General features: G+C 52.5%; 5 protein-coding genes across 5 annotated transcripts; 4 read left to right on the forward strand and 1 right to left on the reverse strand.

Annotated features, from left to right (window-relative positions):
- Positions 1 to 869: 869 nt before the first annotated feature.
- Positions 870 to 1,873, reverse strand: SETTUDRAFT_38203 (uncharacterized protein; the record flags this gene model as incomplete). Its single annotated transcript, XM_008025140.1, has 3 exons — positions 870 to 1,642; positions 1,697 to 1,768; positions 1,813 to 1,873. 3 exons carry the CDS (start codon positions 1,871 to 1,873, stop codon positions 870 to 872), a joined length of 906 nt encoding a protein of 301 aa, XP_008023331.1.
- Positions 1,874 to 3,196: 1,323 nt separating this feature from the next.
- On the forward strand, positions 3,197 to 4,122 carry SETTUDRAFT_160069 (glycosyltransferase family 34 protein; the record flags this gene model as incomplete). Its single annotated transcript, XM_008025347.1, has 3 exons — positions 3,197 to 3,452; positions 3,509 to 3,823; positions 3,872 to 4,122. The coding sequence occupies 3 exons, from the start codon at positions 3,197 to 3,199 to the stop codon at positions 4,120 to 4,122; spliced, it is 822 nt and encodes a 273-aa protein (XP_008023538.1).
- A 986-nt stretch (positions 4,123 to 5,108) lies between these two features.
- On the forward strand, positions 5,109 to 6,446 carry SETTUDRAFT_38205 (uncharacterized protein; the record flags this gene model as incomplete). The annotated part of the gene is made up of 1 exon (XM_008025141.1): positions 5,109 to 6,446. One exon carries the CDS (start codon positions 5,109 to 5,111, stop codon positions 6,444 to 6,446), a length of 1,338 nt encoding a protein of 445 aa, XP_008023332.1.
- Positions 6,447 to 11,324: 4,878 nt separating this feature from the next.
- Positions 11,325 to 13,035, forward strand: SETTUDRAFT_160071 (uncharacterized protein; the record flags this gene model as incomplete). The annotated part of the gene is made up of 5 exons (XM_008025348.1): positions 11,325 to 11,412; positions 11,459 to 11,545; positions 11,596 to 11,750; positions 11,801 to 12,189; positions 12,240 to 13,035. 5 exons carry the CDS (start codon positions 11,325 to 11,327, stop codon positions 13,033 to 13,035), a joined length of 1,515 nt encoding a protein of 504 aa, XP_008023539.1.
- Positions 13,036 to 16,386: 3,351 nt separating this feature from the next.
- SETTUDRAFT_148432 (uncharacterized protein) lies at positions 16,387 to 18,159 on the forward strand (the record flags this gene model as incomplete). The annotated part of the gene is made up of 4 exons (XM_008025349.1): positions 16,387 to 16,585; positions 16,861 to 17,208; positions 17,350 to 17,569; positions 17,665 to 18,159. The coding sequence occupies 4 exons, from the start codon at positions 16,387 to 16,389 to the stop codon at positions 18,017 to 18,019; spliced, it is 1,122 nt and encodes a 373-aa protein (XP_008023540.1). The 3' UTR covers positions 18,020 to 18,159.
- Between the last annotated feature and the right edge of the window lie 14 nt (positions 18,160 to 18,173).

Below are 18,173 nucleotides of genomic sequence, written 5' to 3' on the forward strand. Positions count from 1 at the left end.
CGTCATCCTATAGGTAGACCCAGACCGTTGAGTGGCCCGGTCGTGCCACAGGGGCATGGCTGACGGCAACACCGATCGTGCTCATCACGCAAAACAAGCTCTTTCTGCAAGAAGGGCCCATATGACCATAGGCGTCACGCAATTCTTGGACCAGGAGCACCCATCTTTAGCAGTTTGGCGGAGGTCACGGTTGACTGCCAAGATTCCGCTGCAAAAAGTGGATAACAGTCTGTCGGTTATGGCCCGGCGTACGTCAGATATGTGTCGCTGATATGTTTTCGACAAATCACGAGGCGCTTCCCTGCCGTCATCCGAGTTGCCAACGCTGGGCAAATCTAGTTCCGCTACATTGGGCACGTTGCTCTTCCTTTGAATTCTCATCAGTCATAGGGGAACGGAACTGGACAAATTCCACTCGGGGATCGAGAGACCTCTCCTACGTGCTCAGGAGCGGTGGCGCACACATGAAGACTGACGACTCGCTGGTATTCTTGTCCGGTTGCCGCATACGTCAGGTCTCAGCGTACACACTCGCGGGCTCTTATACCAAAAGCTAAGCGATTGCGTGACACTTCTGATTTTTGCGCAATGCACGCTGGTTAGCGCACCAGAGCGAAGCAAATAGTCTGGCGTGCATCAGAAATGAGCCTGAAGCAGCTCCCACTTGTCGGGCTCAAGTGGCGGTGGAGCTGCTCGAGTGTCTTGTGGAGGCAAGCCAAGATGGAATCATGATCCGCAAACTCCAATCAGACACCGAGTCCGTGGATATGGGACAGAATCAGACCGATGGAAATCGCTTATGCACCAGGCAGTCCGTGTTTGGAACGCTGAGCGAACTTCAGCACCCTCATTAGTGTGCTTCGTGCAATTCAATCAAAACCTGAAGCATCGCTCTGTGCTTCCCATTCTAAATGTTTCACCATGGCCTTCTCAGCCTCCAGTTCAGCCTCCAGTGTGCCGATTCGATATGTGAGCTCGGCGATCCTGGCATCCTTTGCCTTGACTGTAGCCCGCATCACATCGCGACCTCTTTTGTAGCCTTCGGTAGTCTTTGCGTGTCTTTTCAAGAAGGTCCGAAGCCCCTTCTCAGTGTGATCGGGCAGGCGGACACTGGATTCTCGGAGTAGTCCCAATACATCATTGACTAGATCTTCGTTTACTGCGTTTCTGTGGCGGTTCAGAGCCGGTGCCCTGTCAAAGGAAGTATACGGGGTTGCAAATCGGTGGGCATCATCCTCAGTGGCTTGCGATGCGGTTAAGATGCTGCTCGTTGGCGTTGGATTGCTTGAGGGAAAGGGATCCCCTGGGGCTTTGCGTTCTGTTTGAGGCGTTTGAAGCCCATGAGCAGCCGTCACACTGCTGTGATCCACACCCCAAGGGAGATTGCGTCTTTTTGTGGCCGGAGTGATGAAGCTGTTGGCTGGGGCGGGTTTGCTTGGTGTCTCGGTCGTGCTCGCGGTTTCATTCATATCATCATCGTCGCCCTGTGTAGAGCGGTATGCGTCATTGATACTACCACTGACGGACCGTCTTCGCTTGCGATTCGGCGTGGGAGGAGCCGCACTGTTCTCGCGTGCTTCGGCATCGCTGTCCCAAAGGAAGAATCTGCACTTCCCTTCTCTGGGCTTAGCGCAGGTGCGAACTGGAGCGACATGTTAAGGTTGATGCGCCAAATACGTAGTCATGGGCAGCATACACCATCTGCCGTGATTGACACCTGGTTTCTTGGTTTCCAGATGTATTGCGGGTATTCGAGGGTTGCAGTCGCCTATGGGGTGTCAGTGGTGGCCAACTATGGTCGTGTCGCCGTACAATGCCAGATGCCGCTGAGGAGCTGTCCCTTGTCAGGTTGGCCGCCGCCAAAGCCAGACATGTTGGTAGCGTGGTGATGGTGATGGTGGTGATGTATGATGATGTATGGTGTGGAGAGCTGGAGATGCAGGCACGGGCGCTAGGGGTCCGTGTGCCGACGTCTTCTGGGCCCGGCAGCCATTCTCAGGGGTCGCTTTGTAACCCCTGCCCCGATCAAATCCGTAGTACATGTATAAGCCAAGATTACATGTTAATAAGCACACACATCGTTAGCTATTGGCTGAGAGTATGGTAAGAACGAGCCAGTTTCAAGCAGACGTGCGAACTGGTATCGGTCCGAACTCATCTCCACCTGGATATTTACCCACCAGCCACGAAAGTCGAGCCCGTCACCAAAACAACACCCGAACCCTCTTGCGTCTTTGGACCTATGCTGTTGTAGTAGCGTAAAAAAGCATTGCTACAACCCATGCCGGTGCTGAAAAGGGGTGCAGCTTTAGCTGTTGTCCTGGCTGTACTGGCTGTTACCACGCTGCTCTGGTTGTACTAGTCGGGTCGGCGTTTCTAGCTGTTCTAGCGTTTTAGTATTTATCATCTAACAGAGCTTAGCACATCTCGCTTGGAATAGGAAGTTTGAATATCTATTAAAGCCTTTCATATCTGAAAGAGTGAATTCTACTGGTAGACTCCGTGGCTGTGGTAGTAATAGGTAGGCGGCCTCCGTCGTGGTAGTAAAAGGCAGCTTCTGCGGTGGTAACAGGCGGCTTCTATGGTAGTAGGCAGCTGCCGTGATAGTGGCGAGAAGCCTCTATGGTGATGGAGAAGCCTTTTGGTAAGCGTCGATGGTAGATGCTACGAAAGTAGACTAGTGTGCAAATCACGTGATGATACGCATTGAGAGGTAATTGGATCAGAGCTTGATTCGGCCAATTACTATTGATTCCTTTGAAACCTTCGCACCGTATGGAGAACACATGGTCAAACTCGACCATAATCTGCAGCCAAAGCTGGAAACAGATTACGGACGAACGAAGCGTCGATGGCTAGTAAGCGCCGGTGCCGGCGCCGTCCAGCCACGTGGTCTTCGCAGCTTGCTTCGTAATCCCAACTTGATTTGTGGTCTTGGAGGAGACGGCCATACGAAGAAATAGCTTTTCGTGATTACTTCTAGTTGTACCCGATAGGCAGGTCAACTCAACCCCAGTTTGTAGTACCAAGTCCAACGCTTAGTCGCGACTTATTCTATTATGCAGCTAAAGCTGCATTTGCCTATAAATATATGCGGCCCCGCAGGAAAGCACGCTTCTCGCTTACCGGTGCCTACCCCCGTCTCTCTCCCCATTGTGTCGTCGACGCACGTCCTCGGCCTCTACATATTGCAAACATGCTTATACGGTCGGCAAAAAAGATACCGCTGTCGATCGCGTTTCTCCTTGCTTTCCTCGTCTTCTTAGGATGGCGGCTCAGTCAGGCAACAAGCTACCGGGAACAGCTGCCATCGTCTCCGCCTCCCCCGTCCGCCCCAGTCGAGCCCGAGCAAAAGCCCCATGTTGAAGAGAGGAAGCCACTGCGGGTGGCCATCATGACGTTTGTCACCGAGCAGAGATCATACCTCCATCTTTCGCTCAAGAACAAAGACCGTAAGAATGAGCCAATGATAGTTTGACAGGTCCCGTCTGACATGCAGCACAACCAGACTATGCCCGCCGCCATGGCTATGACTTCATCACCGACTACGAGCAACACAGCGCGACGGGCAACCCTGTCTTCTGGAAATTTGACATGCTAGAAAGGCTGGTAAAAAAAGACACATACGATTGGATTTGGTGGCTCGACTTTGACACTCTCATCACCAACACCGATATCAACATCCAAGATATCATCTACGATGAGCTGCAGAATGCCGAAAATGCCGACGAGGTTGACTACATCTTTACGCACGACTGCAATGGCCTGAATCTGGGTTCCTTTGTAACCCGCGCACACGAGCGATCCCTGGAATTTACTCACCGTGCACTCGACCTCCACAATGCCAACAACATCAACTATAGCTAACAAGACGCTATGGTGGAGCTCATGAAGGAGGAGCCATACTCGCACAGGTTCATCGTAGCGCCGCAGTCCAAGCTGAACGCCTTTCCCGAAGAAATCCCATGCTACGAAAACCGAGATGGCCAATGGAAGTCGGGCAAATTCATCTTGCATTTTGCGGGCGCATGGGCACATGTGAAGGGTGACGACCCCACGGGCCAACTAATGAACAAATACGAATCTACCATCATGTGGGGGAAATGGGAAGATTTCTACTAATAACGGTCATGGAGTAGAATTTTATCAATGATGGTCATGGGGAAGAAGAGCTAAATTTCGGTAGAGTTCAATGGCGTACGAGGGCGTCCAAAGTTTAGTTATTGTCATGCTCACTTGGGATGCACGAACTGTTTTTAATGATACCAGTATACAACGAATGGATTATTGTACCTTTAGCTGCATATTGAATTCAGTCACGTCTGTTGTATAGTCACATCTGTAGTATGGTCACGTGCCTTGCATCAGGACTTAAATTTCAAGACTTTGTTAGCAAAATCAACCCTTATTAGCTGCAAAAGGCTGTAGTAGGATGCTAGGAATCTCTGCCTTAGGTCAAGCCCCGTTACACGACGAGAGCTAGCACGCCAGAAAGCCAGAAAGCTAGAACGGCCAGTATAGTCAGAGCAGCGTGGTAACAGCCAGGACAGCCAGGACAACAGCTAAAGCTGCACCCCGTTTCAGCAGCATTACGGGGTGTAAGTAGGAATGTTCATTTCACAAGGACCCCACTCTATTCGCACTCAGCTTCTTGGTGCCAAGATGTCGCTCAGGTAACTGCAAATGAGACGAAAGCTCCGACTTATAAGCACAGGGATGACAAGATAACACAGCTCTATTGTGATGTTGCAGATTATCTACTACATGGAGAATTACCCATGGCTGACTGTCTCAGCACTAATGCACAATGCTGTAAGACAGACTTTCCTAAATCGTCTACGTGGGTATCAAAGGGTGTAAGCATCTACCCCGCTTACCACTATCTGGCATACTTGACCCCACCAACCAGTCTTGCCATTGCAGCTTCATTGTTTGAGGAAGTTGCTTTGTTGGGCTACAGAGATGCATACAGGATTACAGCTGCTGCGTAGTCAGCATGCTAATGATAGAATCCTATATTTGCTAATATTTATATGGATACAGTATTTCATGTAGAAAGATAGCAACACATACACGCTCCCACTCAGCCTTCATATTCTACAGCAACAATGAAACTCCCGCCGATTATCCTCGAGAACAGTGACGCGCTGAAAAAATACATTGAAAATGCTACAGACCCAGCAACCAGCAATCCGGCACTGCCAGCCGCCATGATCCATATAGTCGACGCACAGAACAAGGTCATATTCTCCCATGGCGCCAGTCCCTCGAAGCCCCCGACATCAGAATCCATCGCTATCATCCAGTCCTTGACCAAAATCATCGGCGCAGTAGCATACATGCAGCTCGTGGAGCGCGGGCTCGCCAGTCTCGACGACCCTAGCACCATCACCACGCACCTCCCCGAGCTCGCGGCAAAGCAAGTTCTAACCGGCTACACTGTCGACCCCGAGACGGGAAAAAAGCACTGGCAGCTTGAAGACAGGAAAGGCGACATCACCGCACGCATGCTGCTAACGCACACATACGGCGGCGGTCACACATACTTTAACCAATTGCTATACGACTACGTCCGCGATCTCGGCGACGGCGTATGGGAAAAAGCAAACGAAGCTACAGATCCATATGGAGTTCTCCTCGCAAGCCCTCTACTCTGGCACCCGGGCACGCACACAAACTACGGGCAGGGCCTCGACTGGGTAGCCGTGCTGATCGAGCGCATCAGCGGGACCTCGCTGGACGGCTACCTCGAAGAGAACATTTTCCAGCCGCTCGGCCTCCGGGAAATCGGGACGGAACCTGCTTTTGGCGGTACGGTGACGGCGCGGGCTGAGAATAAGGGCAAGTTCTGGCCGAGGCAGATGCGGAGCGAGGGCAATGCCTTTGTCACTATCGATGCTGCGGAACCCGACGTGGTAAGGCGGAGCGAAGCGTTTCCAACTGGAAAGCATCACGCAGGGTGTTTAGGCACGGGGCTGGTAGCTAGTCCACGCGACTACGCAAGCCTAGTTACTGCGCTTTTGCCGCAGAATAACGGCGTGCATCCTGCGAGCAGCCACCGGCTTCTGTCGCCAGAATCCGTCGCGGAAATCACAAAGCCGCAGCTTTCAGATGGTCTGAGGAACGACTCGAGGAGCCTGCCTGCCTCGGATGCCGCGCCGATTCTCCTGCCGGTCGACTTGTCCGTGCCGCATCTGGATCCTGAGGGGAGCTATGGGTTTGGGTGCGGTGTCCAGGGTGCTCAGCGGCGGCTGAAGAGTGGCAAGAGGGGGAGGAGCAAGGGAACAGTGTATTGGTATGGTGCGCCCAACTGTGATGCGTGGATTGATGTCGAGAAGAGCATTGTCGTGGCGGTTTGGGGGAGTTACTATCCGTGGAATGATGCGGCGTGGATAGAGTTTGTGGCGGGCGTCGAGGAGCTGATATATGAGGGGTTGAGCGAGTAGGAACAGAACAGGTAAAGAAAAAATGAAGAAGAGGACTAAGTAAGAGAAGAATTCTCAACGCTCTTATTCCACGCTGTTCTGCTCGGGCGACATCTGGCATTACGATTTGGGGTTTTCATGATGGATATCTGCACTCTCTCACTCTCTCTTTGAACTGATAGATGAGTAGACTACGCCAGAGGAGTTCTCCACCTCGGTTATTGTATGTTGGTATTCCACAAGAGCAGCACTCAATGCAGCCATAATCTCCAAGTTCTTCTTTTTCATCAGTGAGCACAACAACAGTGTCACAGCAATAAATATGCTTCAAGCCGGCTTTTTTTTCATGAAAAAATTACATAGCCCTGATCTCATATTTTTGCAATTCATGTGTCCCATTCAGCTCGTTGAAATTTATCTCGATGCTCTCGACTCCTATTACAACACAACCATGCGCATTACTCAGGCAAAGAGGGGAACTAGTCGTTACGGAAGTCCGGGCCGTATATTTTTTGTTTCCACCTGCAACGCATGACTTGTATTTTTTGAGAAAGATAGAGATAGAGGAAAAGAACAAACCATTTTTCCAACTCCACGCAGAAACATTGAAAGATAAGTCCAGTTAGCACTTACTCATGTACTTGCACGAAACCAAGCACAAGGCTGCAGCAAGACTCCCAATCACATCGCTTTCCACAGTATCTTGCATATGGGGAATATGCATCTTGAGATGCAGATACAGATACCCGCTGCGTGTCCTTAATTTACACCTTCGAGTGGCCACGTAGTCGTGTCTGCAGACTCGAGGACCCTCTCTAACCACCCCCCCTTTCTCAACAAACCCACTTAGCCACCTGAACAGCACGCCGTCGTATGCCAGGTCGACCGCAACGAGCGCGAGCTGCATGGCGAGATGTCGCAGATGATACAAAAGCTACAGATACCTACATATGTATGCACACTGTGCTTCTTATTCCCCAGGGTACCAAACACCGATGTATTGGTATTCCACTTTGCCTTTCTTTTTTTGTTTGTTTCCTGCTTTTCTTTCTTCCTTTACACTTCACCCCCTCCCCTCTCTTAATGCAGCCCCCACATTATAGAACCAATACATGCGTGTGTTGCTTAGGCGGAAATTGATAATCGATAAAGAGACAAAGAACAAACCCCCCCCCCCCCCACCCCCCAGTCAAAGCACACCGCCCTCGATGGCGACTGAGCAAGCCACTTTTTTGCTTTTTCGCGGGACATAGCCGTACAGGCTAAAGATAAACGGGTGGCTTACGTGCCGTACTGACCAATCTAGTTTTGCTTTTTCTCTCTCTTCCCTGTATGCTCGGTACGAGCGGTGGAAGCTGGGCGTGAACCCCTAGGGCTTGGCGCTGTAGCCGTCGTCGTCGTCTTGCTCTTGTGTCATTACTTAGGTGTACCAAGCCCTCGGGAAACTGGGTGTCAACGGGCGGGTTGCAGGCCGTAACGCCACCAATATTCGTTTTTTTCTTGCAAAAGGATGCGATGTTGATGAGTCAGGCAACCTACTGGGTAATACAGGGGAAATTGCAGATTGTTTGGTTTTATCGATCGATGATGGGGGCGCAGCCGATAAGAGGTTGTATGGCTGGGAAGCCTTCGCAAAGTGCTGAGGGGAATACAATGGACGCGACAGCGCCACACAATAGCACGACTTGCATCGCGGGGTTGCATTGTTTCGTCTTATTTTCCTCTTTGCAGGTTAGTCGCCCTTGGTCAACGCCATACCCGCTGCTGAGGTCTAGACCGGCATTACTTTTCCGTCTCAGAGAAACCAAGCGTTAGAGGACAGGAGTGGGAGGTACATCGAATCAAGCGATGGATATGCACGACACTGTACCTGCAGCTAGAGTGCGCATGTGCAAAGACGTCACCATCATGTCGTTTCTCAAGTTATTTTTTGATACTTATGATACCTTGGGCTGAAGTTACTTGAGTCGACCCGACGACTGTTTGAGGGCGGTTACCCGATACCGTAATAACGCGTTTCACAATGCGGCACGGCACTTTGCTGATCGACTCAGACTGATCGGCTTCATGGGCATCGCGAGTCGGTACAAGCTATACTCAAATCGTTCAGTGAAATGTTCGGGGCGCGTTCTAGCTGGGGATCGTGGCCTGCAGGAAGACCGGAGGATGGAGAGGATACTTCTTCCCCGGACAGCAGTACGGCGACGGGCTGGGCGTAGAGGCGGCTGTACCTTGCGTACAACCAGCATCCAGTATTGGCAAGTCGCTGAGCCTCACCGATGAGGACCCTGAAAACGCCGGAAGGATGCTGGAAGGATGCTGTAAGGTGAATGACGTATTCCGGGCGTGCTTCCCCATTGCGATGGGCTTGTTGGGTTTCTGCGGACAGATCCCGTAGGCTGAAATTCCCGTCTCCTTTTTAGGCAACTGGCGAAGACATGGGAAGCCGTGATATGGTCTAGTCTACCTGGGCGAGCCTGTAATACCATGGGTTTTTATGAGATGGTAGTAGGCCCGAGGCTGGAAGCCAGGTTGGCGGGTCAGCCGGACTTTACTGGTTCTGAACCCAGTAGGTGGCGACATTCAGTGGCCAAGTGCAACGTGATGACAATTTGCATGGGCTATTGGCAGGTTGGATGCGACTGGAACTGGGAGGATGTGTGCTGACGAAGACGCGAACCCTCAGGCCATGAATTCGGCCGGCCAATGGTTGCTGCTTCGACGTCTTTGGGAACCCCACGTCCATGCCACACAACCTTTGCTCGAGACGAACAAGCACACGGCCACGTGTAATGTCGGCATCAAACGTCGCAAACTCAATTCGGTGAGCCCCCACTTATGGTGTTCTAATATAGAAAATCTGGTCGCTGGGTGTTAGCAGACGTTCACATATGCGCGGCTTTGAGTCGTGGAGATCTGGAAAATGCGAAACAGGACGTCATTATTGAAACAAGAGCCTATTTACCCGAAGTAGGTGTCGGGATGCTGGGGGGACGGCAGCTGGGGGGAGGGGGATGGGATGGGATGGGATGGGATGGGATGGAGGGGAGGGGAGGGGAGGGACGGCACACCACGTGCACTTTTGAGCACGGCCAAGGCGTATCCACGTGTATTCCTGAGCACAGTCACGCCCCCATGCCTACACCCACACCTACACTACACCCACGCCCATGTCCTCGCAACGGACCGGCCGGCCTGTATGTAGTCAGCGTCTATCTATCCCCCATGAGCGACGCGAGGCCTCCACGCCTAATCAAAGCAATGCTGTGTGGATGCACTGGTTCGCGTCGCTACGCGTTTGTTGGGGCTACCCGCATGATTCCCACCCTCCCACCAGATGCATCGCTAGCGTGGCGTAAGGGGCTTGGGAAAACGCCCGGCGTTGCAGAACGGCGATGCTCACCCGCCTTGTCACCACCACCACCACCGCCTGACAGCTCCGTCCCCCCGACCATCACGGCTCCGACCTTCTGCCATGACGGAGACTGGACGGTACACGTTAGCCTGCCCACGACCTGAGTGTCTGTTCGTATGCCTGCGCGCCGGGGAGCGAGGCAAGCTGAGCAGGCCGGCTCTGGTCCCACAGCTTTGCCTGAGCCTGTGGATCCAGCACGACTCGGATAGCCCGTCATTGGATGCCGGCCATGTCCTGTTCGGATGGGGGTAAAAGCAGCATGCACCAATGACATTCGCTCCGCATAACCGTCCCCAGGGCCCCCCTCATTGTTTCTTCCGCTGACACTGACGGCGAACTCCTCCAGAGCGACGCGGCACTGACACTGGCATTGGCACTGGGGCGACGGGGGTGCCATGCCACACGCATCCATCGGTCATCGGCAGCGTGTTCCAGTCAGCGGCAACAGAGGCCTGTCGCACCACCACCTACCATGGGCCCAGCATCGCCGACTGTCTATTGACACTTCCTACCGCAACCGCATCCAGAGGGACCATAGGTCGGCCGCCTGTTCACGAGGTGGGGGGAGGTGTCAGGTACCGCGCCGCACGCTCATGCACATCTGCTAATAGCCGCCCGCACGACGCCGTTTAGACGTCGCCACGCCCCGGGACAGTTAGCCCTTTTCGAATGCACGCGAATCACGCTGCGTGAGCAGGCCAAAGACGTGATAGCTCGCCGTGCTGACTTTTTCTCCTTTGAGCCAGTGTCCAGGCGCATATCAGTGTGGTGCCTGGTCCCGACTTCACCATCCCTGTCTGCATGTCCGGCCCTGTTGCAAATCCTGGCCTGTCTTTGCACACCTCCTGCTTGTCTTGGCCACGCATCCTCTGGGGTTCTGGCCGCGCTACCTACACTAAGAGGTGGATGAAGAGAGCCTACAGGGGGGAGTGGTCTGTTCATGCCAGGATCGCCGCATCCACCTACCGTACCACTAAGGCGGCCCAACCAGGAGCCACATCAATGGTCAGGGCGTCTGCCTGCATCGTGCAGTTTTACTCGTGCCGCAGCGGCTTTTCCCTACATCTTCCATGACGTCCCGTCTCTCGTGTTCTGCTCGCTTGACCTCGTGTGCCTCTGGATCGACCCCTAGGCCCTTATTCACTCTTTACCTTGCCTCTCCCATCTAGGTCAACTGCGACACGATTGCTCCCCCACCCTGGCTTCTTTCTTGACCCGCCGCCTTCACTGCATTTATCCTGGCAAATCGCGGCAACAGGTCTCTCACACTGTACGACGTTGCTTTGCAACCGCATAAAACATAGCAGACTTCACCCATCCTCTCATTCGGATCACGGAACCTGCTGTATGCCGGCTGGGCCTCGAGCACCTCCTACCCTATATCACCACTAGCCAAACTTGGGATACCGCTCGGTGGTTTTGCATTCCACATGTTCACTACACTCTGGGCCCATTCGTTGTAGGAAGGATTCAAGAATTTCAACATGGCTACCAACGCTACATCGACCGACGCGCTTCGGGGAGGCTGTCCCGCGCCTTTCTACGACCAGGCACGATTTGGATTCAACGGCTGTAGGTAATTCCATCGCAGCGTTCGTCCGTATTCTAACAAGCCTAGTCGTCGATGGAAGATTCTGCGTACCTTACACAGATGGCATCGTTTGCTGCCTTCCATGTCCACTGACAGACGTTCTATACCCAGAGAGTAGGTGCTCTTGAAACGGGGGTTTTGTGCACTTGGCTAAGCATGTGTAGGTTTCAACACTACCTACCAAGTGGCAGAAGCACTCAATGTTGTGGGACTCGTATGTCTTGTGTTCATGTTGATTACCTACGTTGTCCTTCCGCCTGAAAAGACACGCCGACACTACCTCAGCTACTGCCTCATTCTAGCGGCGATTTTCATGGCAGTACGTCTTCTTTCTTCTTTGTCCATTTCTCTTCCACTGACATCCACTAGCTTGGCTTTGTGATACCGTTCGGCGCTCAGCCCGAGCAGTGCTACGACGAGATTACCCCCAACGACATGTACTCCAGCCTTACATGTGCCTTTTCCGGCGCCTTCCTCATTTCCGGTGGTTTGTCAATGGCTGTCTGGATCTTCATTCGCGCTCTTTCTATGCACCTTCAAATCTGCTGGGACGTCACTCCTGGAAAAAAGTTTTTTTACTGTGCCCAGGTTTTTGGATGGTCCGTTGCTGCCGCCTTCTTCACCGTCACCATTACCATTACCGGCGTATCGTTCAGGTTTGGGGATGTGTGCCACGTCAACGCCAGTCATTCGATGCAGGACTTTTGGGGCCCCTTGCTAGCTATTTCTGGAGCGGCTACGGTCATCCAGGTCGCAACGTAAGTTGGCCGCAGGTATCACTGGAGCAATTTTGCTAACGCACAATTAGATTCGTGTATTGCATCAAGGTCTACCTTCAGAACATGTTTAGCGACGACAAAACCGACACACAAAGCAGCGCAGGCTTTCCTTCCTATACGACCAGCATACGAAACCACTCAGCCCGAGCCGTCTACCGACGTGTCCGCAAAGTACTTTACCTCCAATGGCGCGGCATCACCATTGTAATCTTCATTCTCGTCGACGTCGTCTTCTTCTCGATTGTTTTCATCTGGCTCAACTCGGTTACCAAGAACGCTACCGACAAGGTCACAGAACTCTACCCGTATATCCTGTGCTTGATGGACAACAGCGAGAACCCGGCACCCTGTTTCGAACTGGGCCAGGAGATTGCCATTGATCAGTCCACAGTGACTGCGGTCTTGATCATGCTTTCAGTTGCAGGGATTCAAGTGTTCCTGTTACTTGGGCGATGGAGCATGATCACAGGATGGCGAGATTTCTTCCGCGACAAATTCAGCAAGAACCGCGAGTTTGTGTCTTTGGATGCCAGGAACCCCACAGATGACATGCGCCAGTTTGAACTCAAGAACTTTGAGCACCAAATGCCCCCGAACGCACACGTTGCCCCCGAGCTCGCCAGCTATCCCATGGACAACCCCCGATCTGACACTCCGGAGCATTTCCAGAAAGAGATCCAGCGTGATTACAAGAGCCCAACACTGAGCTTCTCAACTCCAAGACCACAATCACGAGCAGCCCCACAGATTGAATGGGACCCAAGGTCGTCCATGGCTAGAGGAGGACTTGGACTACACCCCCCTGACTATGACTCCAATGTCTGAGCCAGAGTAACCAAAAAAAGTGATTTTCCTATTTCCGAAATGATCTTCAGCGTACACCTTAATGCCCAGTGTTTCCTCTGCCACTGATGTGGTTTCAACCGCCTGATTTAGCCGCGTACCATTCTACCACACGCGACCAAAACCTCGATTCCGCACTATCACGGTCGGGGCGATGAAACCCATGATCATGCATCTGCACCCGATTAGGGAACGGAGACAGAACATGATACTTCGCGTACTGCATTATCACGGGCATAAGACCGCTTGGCTCCAGCCGTTGAGGACCACACTTGGCTGCTGGTTACATCCAAGTGTTCTTCGCCATGTCGGCCGGCCGTTAGCTCCGCGGCACACAAAATCGAATACTCGGACAGAGCATCATCCAATCGGCGTTCAAAAGTTTACCAGAATTCTTTTCTCATACACGGTTGCACTGAATGTACAATACCCCCAGATACCCATTGTACTCAACAGGCAATGGATTTGCTTCACTACAGTATATCGCTATATGGCTCGTCGTTCAGGATGGGATGGGCGACAATGACGCCGCAGACGCTTGCCATACTCTCTTCTTGTCCTCATTCGTCTATGCTATGGTGCGAAGTCACCAAGCAGCAATTGACGATCAATGAGTATCACGGCCTAGGCCTTATTTCGGACATGTTTCTTTTGTTTAGTCGTTCGTTCGCTACATGCAGGCAGAGCTTAGCTGTCAGCTTCTAGAGTTACGATCTCTTTTTCTTTTCCTGATAGAGCGTGTAAGCCCGTCTTCGGTTAGCCATTCTCTTACTAGTACTGGAAATAATATGAAAATACACGGCACTCATGAAGAGCAACACTGTGGTCATGGCTTTCAGCCAGCGATCTCTTTCCATACCAAGCGTCTGAAGCTGCAGTGATTGTCCCAAGAAAAGTTTATTGGGGAACCCTGGGGGCCGGCAATCTGGCTAAATTGCGAATGCTGTGGAATGTCGGAAGAGTCCAGCAGCGTCGCGTAAAATCGTTGGCAAGCCAGAGAGGTCAGAGCCAAGCCGCGCAAAAAACGTGGCGATTAGTGAGCTAACCCCAAAGTTTGCTCTTCGCCATCAGGGGCCCCTACTTCTCCTCCACCAACGACTTTGCTGATTCGAACGGAAAGCCCGGGATTTTCCTTCTCGATGCCTAATTTGTATACGACGATGCCTTATTGCCAATTTTGCTGCAACAACCAACCAATCAGCCGTTTGCCGTGCTGACGCCGCACCTTTCACCGTGCCGCTGGACACCTAGGCCACATTTGGCCATGCACATACAGTAGTCACCAGCAGCAAGTACCGTGGGCGAGGATGAGCTGAGCAATGGCATGCGGTTCCGCGGTTCCAAGCATGCGACATGAGAGCCAAGAGTATCATACCACCAATTTGCTTTTTCTTGCATTTTGCCAGCACTTGGCTGAAGAGCGAGAAGAAAACTTTGCAGTATTAACTGAGATTCCTCTTGATAATAGGAATCACATGCTCCTCAACAGAAATAGCAAGGGCCCCAGTTTCCAGAAAATGGTTCACCGGAACGACACGCGACCATGGCGGAGACAGGCCATGAAAAGAGAAGGTAGCTCCTTTGCATCCATACTGTGGGGACGCAAATCCACGCGGCTTCTTGCCTGCTACTAAGAAGAGCGCCGTGTACCGACGGTGCGACTGCCCAAGCGAAAGGGCCCCAAGGATGCGCGCTCGGTACAGGATGCAGGAACAGGTGTCTGGGCCGCGGATGATAGGCGGCCTGAGGCGTGCGACGCGGCAACCATGTTGGGGGTGGAGGCATTGGCGTGGTGGGTTCGGGAGAATGGCTCGTCTACGCCTTCAGCGGCACAAGCGAAATGAAGAGACGGAAGAGCATCCTCGAGCCACATGGACGAGGCTCACCAGCAATCAGCAGAACAACACCAACGCCAACCAACACCGCACTGCTGCTAACCAAAGCTTACGTGAGGAAACCGTCTTTTCTCCAAATGCAATGTACTCGCCTCTGCTATTGGGTGCCATGTCGGACCGTCAACACCGGCCTACCAGTCACGCGGAATCGACTATGTGAACTTTCGAAACTTGCGTCTCAGTCTCCGCAGGCAGCCCCCTGCACACGCATTGGCAGCCGGAGAGCCTTGGGCGAGTTTTGGATTCTGCGGTTTTTTTCCATCTACTTGCTACGTCCTGGTCTCTTGGGCGCGGCTTTGGACACACTGCGAGCCCAGGCCAAACCGTCGCATCATGCATAACAAACGGCATTGCGGAGTTTTGGTAAAGACGTCCGGATGCGAGGCATTGGAAACTGTGCATGCAGCGCGTCATCAACCCGAGGTTGCAAGATGGCAGTGGTAAGATGCTTGTATCCGAAAAGATGCATCATCTTGCGTCAGGTAGATGTTACCCCACATCAGCTTCTTTCTGTCATTGTTTCACTAAGACAGCTTGTTTATGCCCGGTTCGTGTTGTTACTGATTCATGACAGACATGCATATGTGGTATGGGGCAGTGCATACGGCCACGTCTACCCATGCACGTATGTAAGTGTGGATGTCATCTCTCTTGACTACATACCCTCTCGCAGTGTACAAAGTTTCGATGTGCGGTGGCATCGAAACGGCCATATCTTGGAAAAGCTGCGAGTGGAACCTGACATCTCAGTCGCCTATCTGTTAACAAGTGCCGTTGAATCTTGATGATCTGAACTGCCGAAACCGATCACGTCCAACGAGCGGCCGATTCTCGTGCCTATCCAATCACGTACAAAGAACTCAATACGCGACAACGCACGGTAATGTCGCAATGGAGGGACAGTGAGAAAGACGATCAATTTGCAATCATCTCGTTGGTGATGTACATGTCTGTTGAGACATGGCCAATCAAGCCCTCTGTTCACCCCAGCTTTTACTCACCGTCATGGACAAATGCAGGAAATGCTGACCAAAACATGCAAATCGTCGACAAAAGGTGACAGCGTCTAGGACACTTCCGTCGTTCTGGACTGAGCCCACATCCCGAGTTGCAAGCCGCAGGGTCAACGGGCTAAAGACCAAGTACCCCGCTATTTAGGCGTTAAGCATCGGGCCCTCGCGCGCCCACCTTTGTGATAAGCCTCACTTGCAGCAACAAAACGATACGGGAATTGCCCCGACTTAAGCATTTGCACGTCCCCAATCCCCCCTTCGAGAGCTGCCAACACACACACCTTTTGGATGCCCCCTGCATACCTGACCTCGCTCAGCTTAAGTTTCTCTGGTCTCGGCGAATAAACGATCGACACTCAATACACCTCACATCAGCAACCCTTCTCCCGCTCTCGCCGCTCGGATAACACTCTGACATGGTTGCAATGGGCGGCGGACCAGACGTCCCGTCCCGTGACGTCGCTTCGAAAGAGAAGGACCTCGTGCTGTGCACATTGCCGTGGCCTGAGGCAGACGCATCACGTGTTATCAAGGTGCTCAAAGAAACCTTTAACGATGTCGACGTCGAGTACCACTTCACTAAATACCTGAACGGCAAGGCGGAACCGATTCATGTGCCCGAAGGTATGTAAGAGCATGAAGAAGAAAAAAGCCATGCAGCATGCCAAATAGGCGTGTGTGTGATTGTGGCTCATATGCCTGCATTGCTTGCTTTTTTGCACCCGTTGGGGACCCAGAGCAATGGGCTCCCGTTGGATGGGCGGATGAAAGATACCTGCATGACACTATCACTATTGCTGTAATGTCCAAGACCAGCCTCCAACATCTGCATATCCGCCTTGTTTTTCTTTGGTTATTTCCCAGCCTTGGCTAACACATTCTGTCTCCCCGCTTTCCAGAGTCGCTGCATCGAGCCAAGTACATGGCGACACTCTTCTGGCTGCCTCCATCGCCAGCCTCGCTTCCCTCGGTTAAACTGATCCAGTTCGCATCCGCAGGCGTGAACAATCATGCCAACCACCCCATCTACACAGACTCGGATATCCCGCTGTGCTCGGCCAATGGCGTCCACGGCCCGCAAATCGCCGAATGGGTCGTCATGATGGATCTCGTGCACAGCCACAACTACACGGCGCTGTACGACAACCAGAAGCAGAAGATCTGGGACTCTAGCCCGACCAAGAGCGTCAGTGATCGCGTGGGCAAGCGAGTCGGCATTCTGGGCTACGGCAGTATTGGTCGACAAGGTATGTACTGCAATATCTCTCTCTCTTATATCTCAATGCGTGAAAGCAGAAGCCAAAACAACCCCCCCCCCCCACTTGCTCGTATTTTTTTTTATTATTATCATTATTATCACAGCAATGTTATTAACGCCCCCAATCCAGTCGGTCGCGTAGCAAAAGCACTGGGCATGGATGTCCTAGCCTACACGGCGTCTCCGCGCACCACGCCCGAATCCAAGCGCGACACCGGCTATATTGTGCCCGGCACGGGCGACCCCGACGGCGCGTTTCCCAGCGCATGGTACAGCGGCACGGACAAGGAGCATGTGCACGAGTTCCTGAAGCAGGAACTCGATTTACTGGTTATCGCCGTGCCATTGACGTATGTAGTGCTTCTGCTTCCTTAGCCTAACCCCCCTCCCCGCCCAAATGGACTGCATGGAATGCATGAATTTGCAAATGACTGACACAGAGTAGCAAGGCAACGACGCACCTCCTGTCGACGGCTGAATTCGAGCTGCTGCACAAGTCAAACCCGCGCGGCACCTACATTGCCAATATAGCGCGGGGCCAGATCATCGACCAGAAGGCGCTTGTGACGGCTCTGCATAGCAACCAGATCCGCGGTGCTGCATTGGACGTCACGGACCCGGAGCCCCTGCCCAAAGATGATGTCCTCTGGGATGCTCCCAATGTGCTCATCACCCCGCATTGCAGCAGCATGACGGATGTGTATATCGACCGTGTGTTCGAGCTGCTGGTTGAAAATATCAAGCATCAGCGCAGTGGAGCCAAGCTCATCAACGAGGTCGATCGGAAAAGAGGATACTAGGTACGTAGGTACGTAGGTAGGGGGTGTGTGTGAATTGCAAAACTCATAGATAGATATGCTCGACTTGAAAGATTCCTACATAACCAGTCTATAGAACGGAAGGGGGAGGGATATGAATATAGTATGTATAGTTAGATTCTCTAAGTAAAAAAAT

The sequence above is a fragment of the Exserohilum turcica genome, assembly GCF_000359705.1.
Source record: "Exserohilum turcica Et28A unplaced genomic scaffold SETTUscaffold_14, whole genome shotgun sequence".
Classification (NCBI taxonomy): Eukaryota; Fungi; Ascomycota; class Dothideomycetes; order Pleosporales; family Pleosporaceae; genus Exserohilum; species Exserohilum turcicum.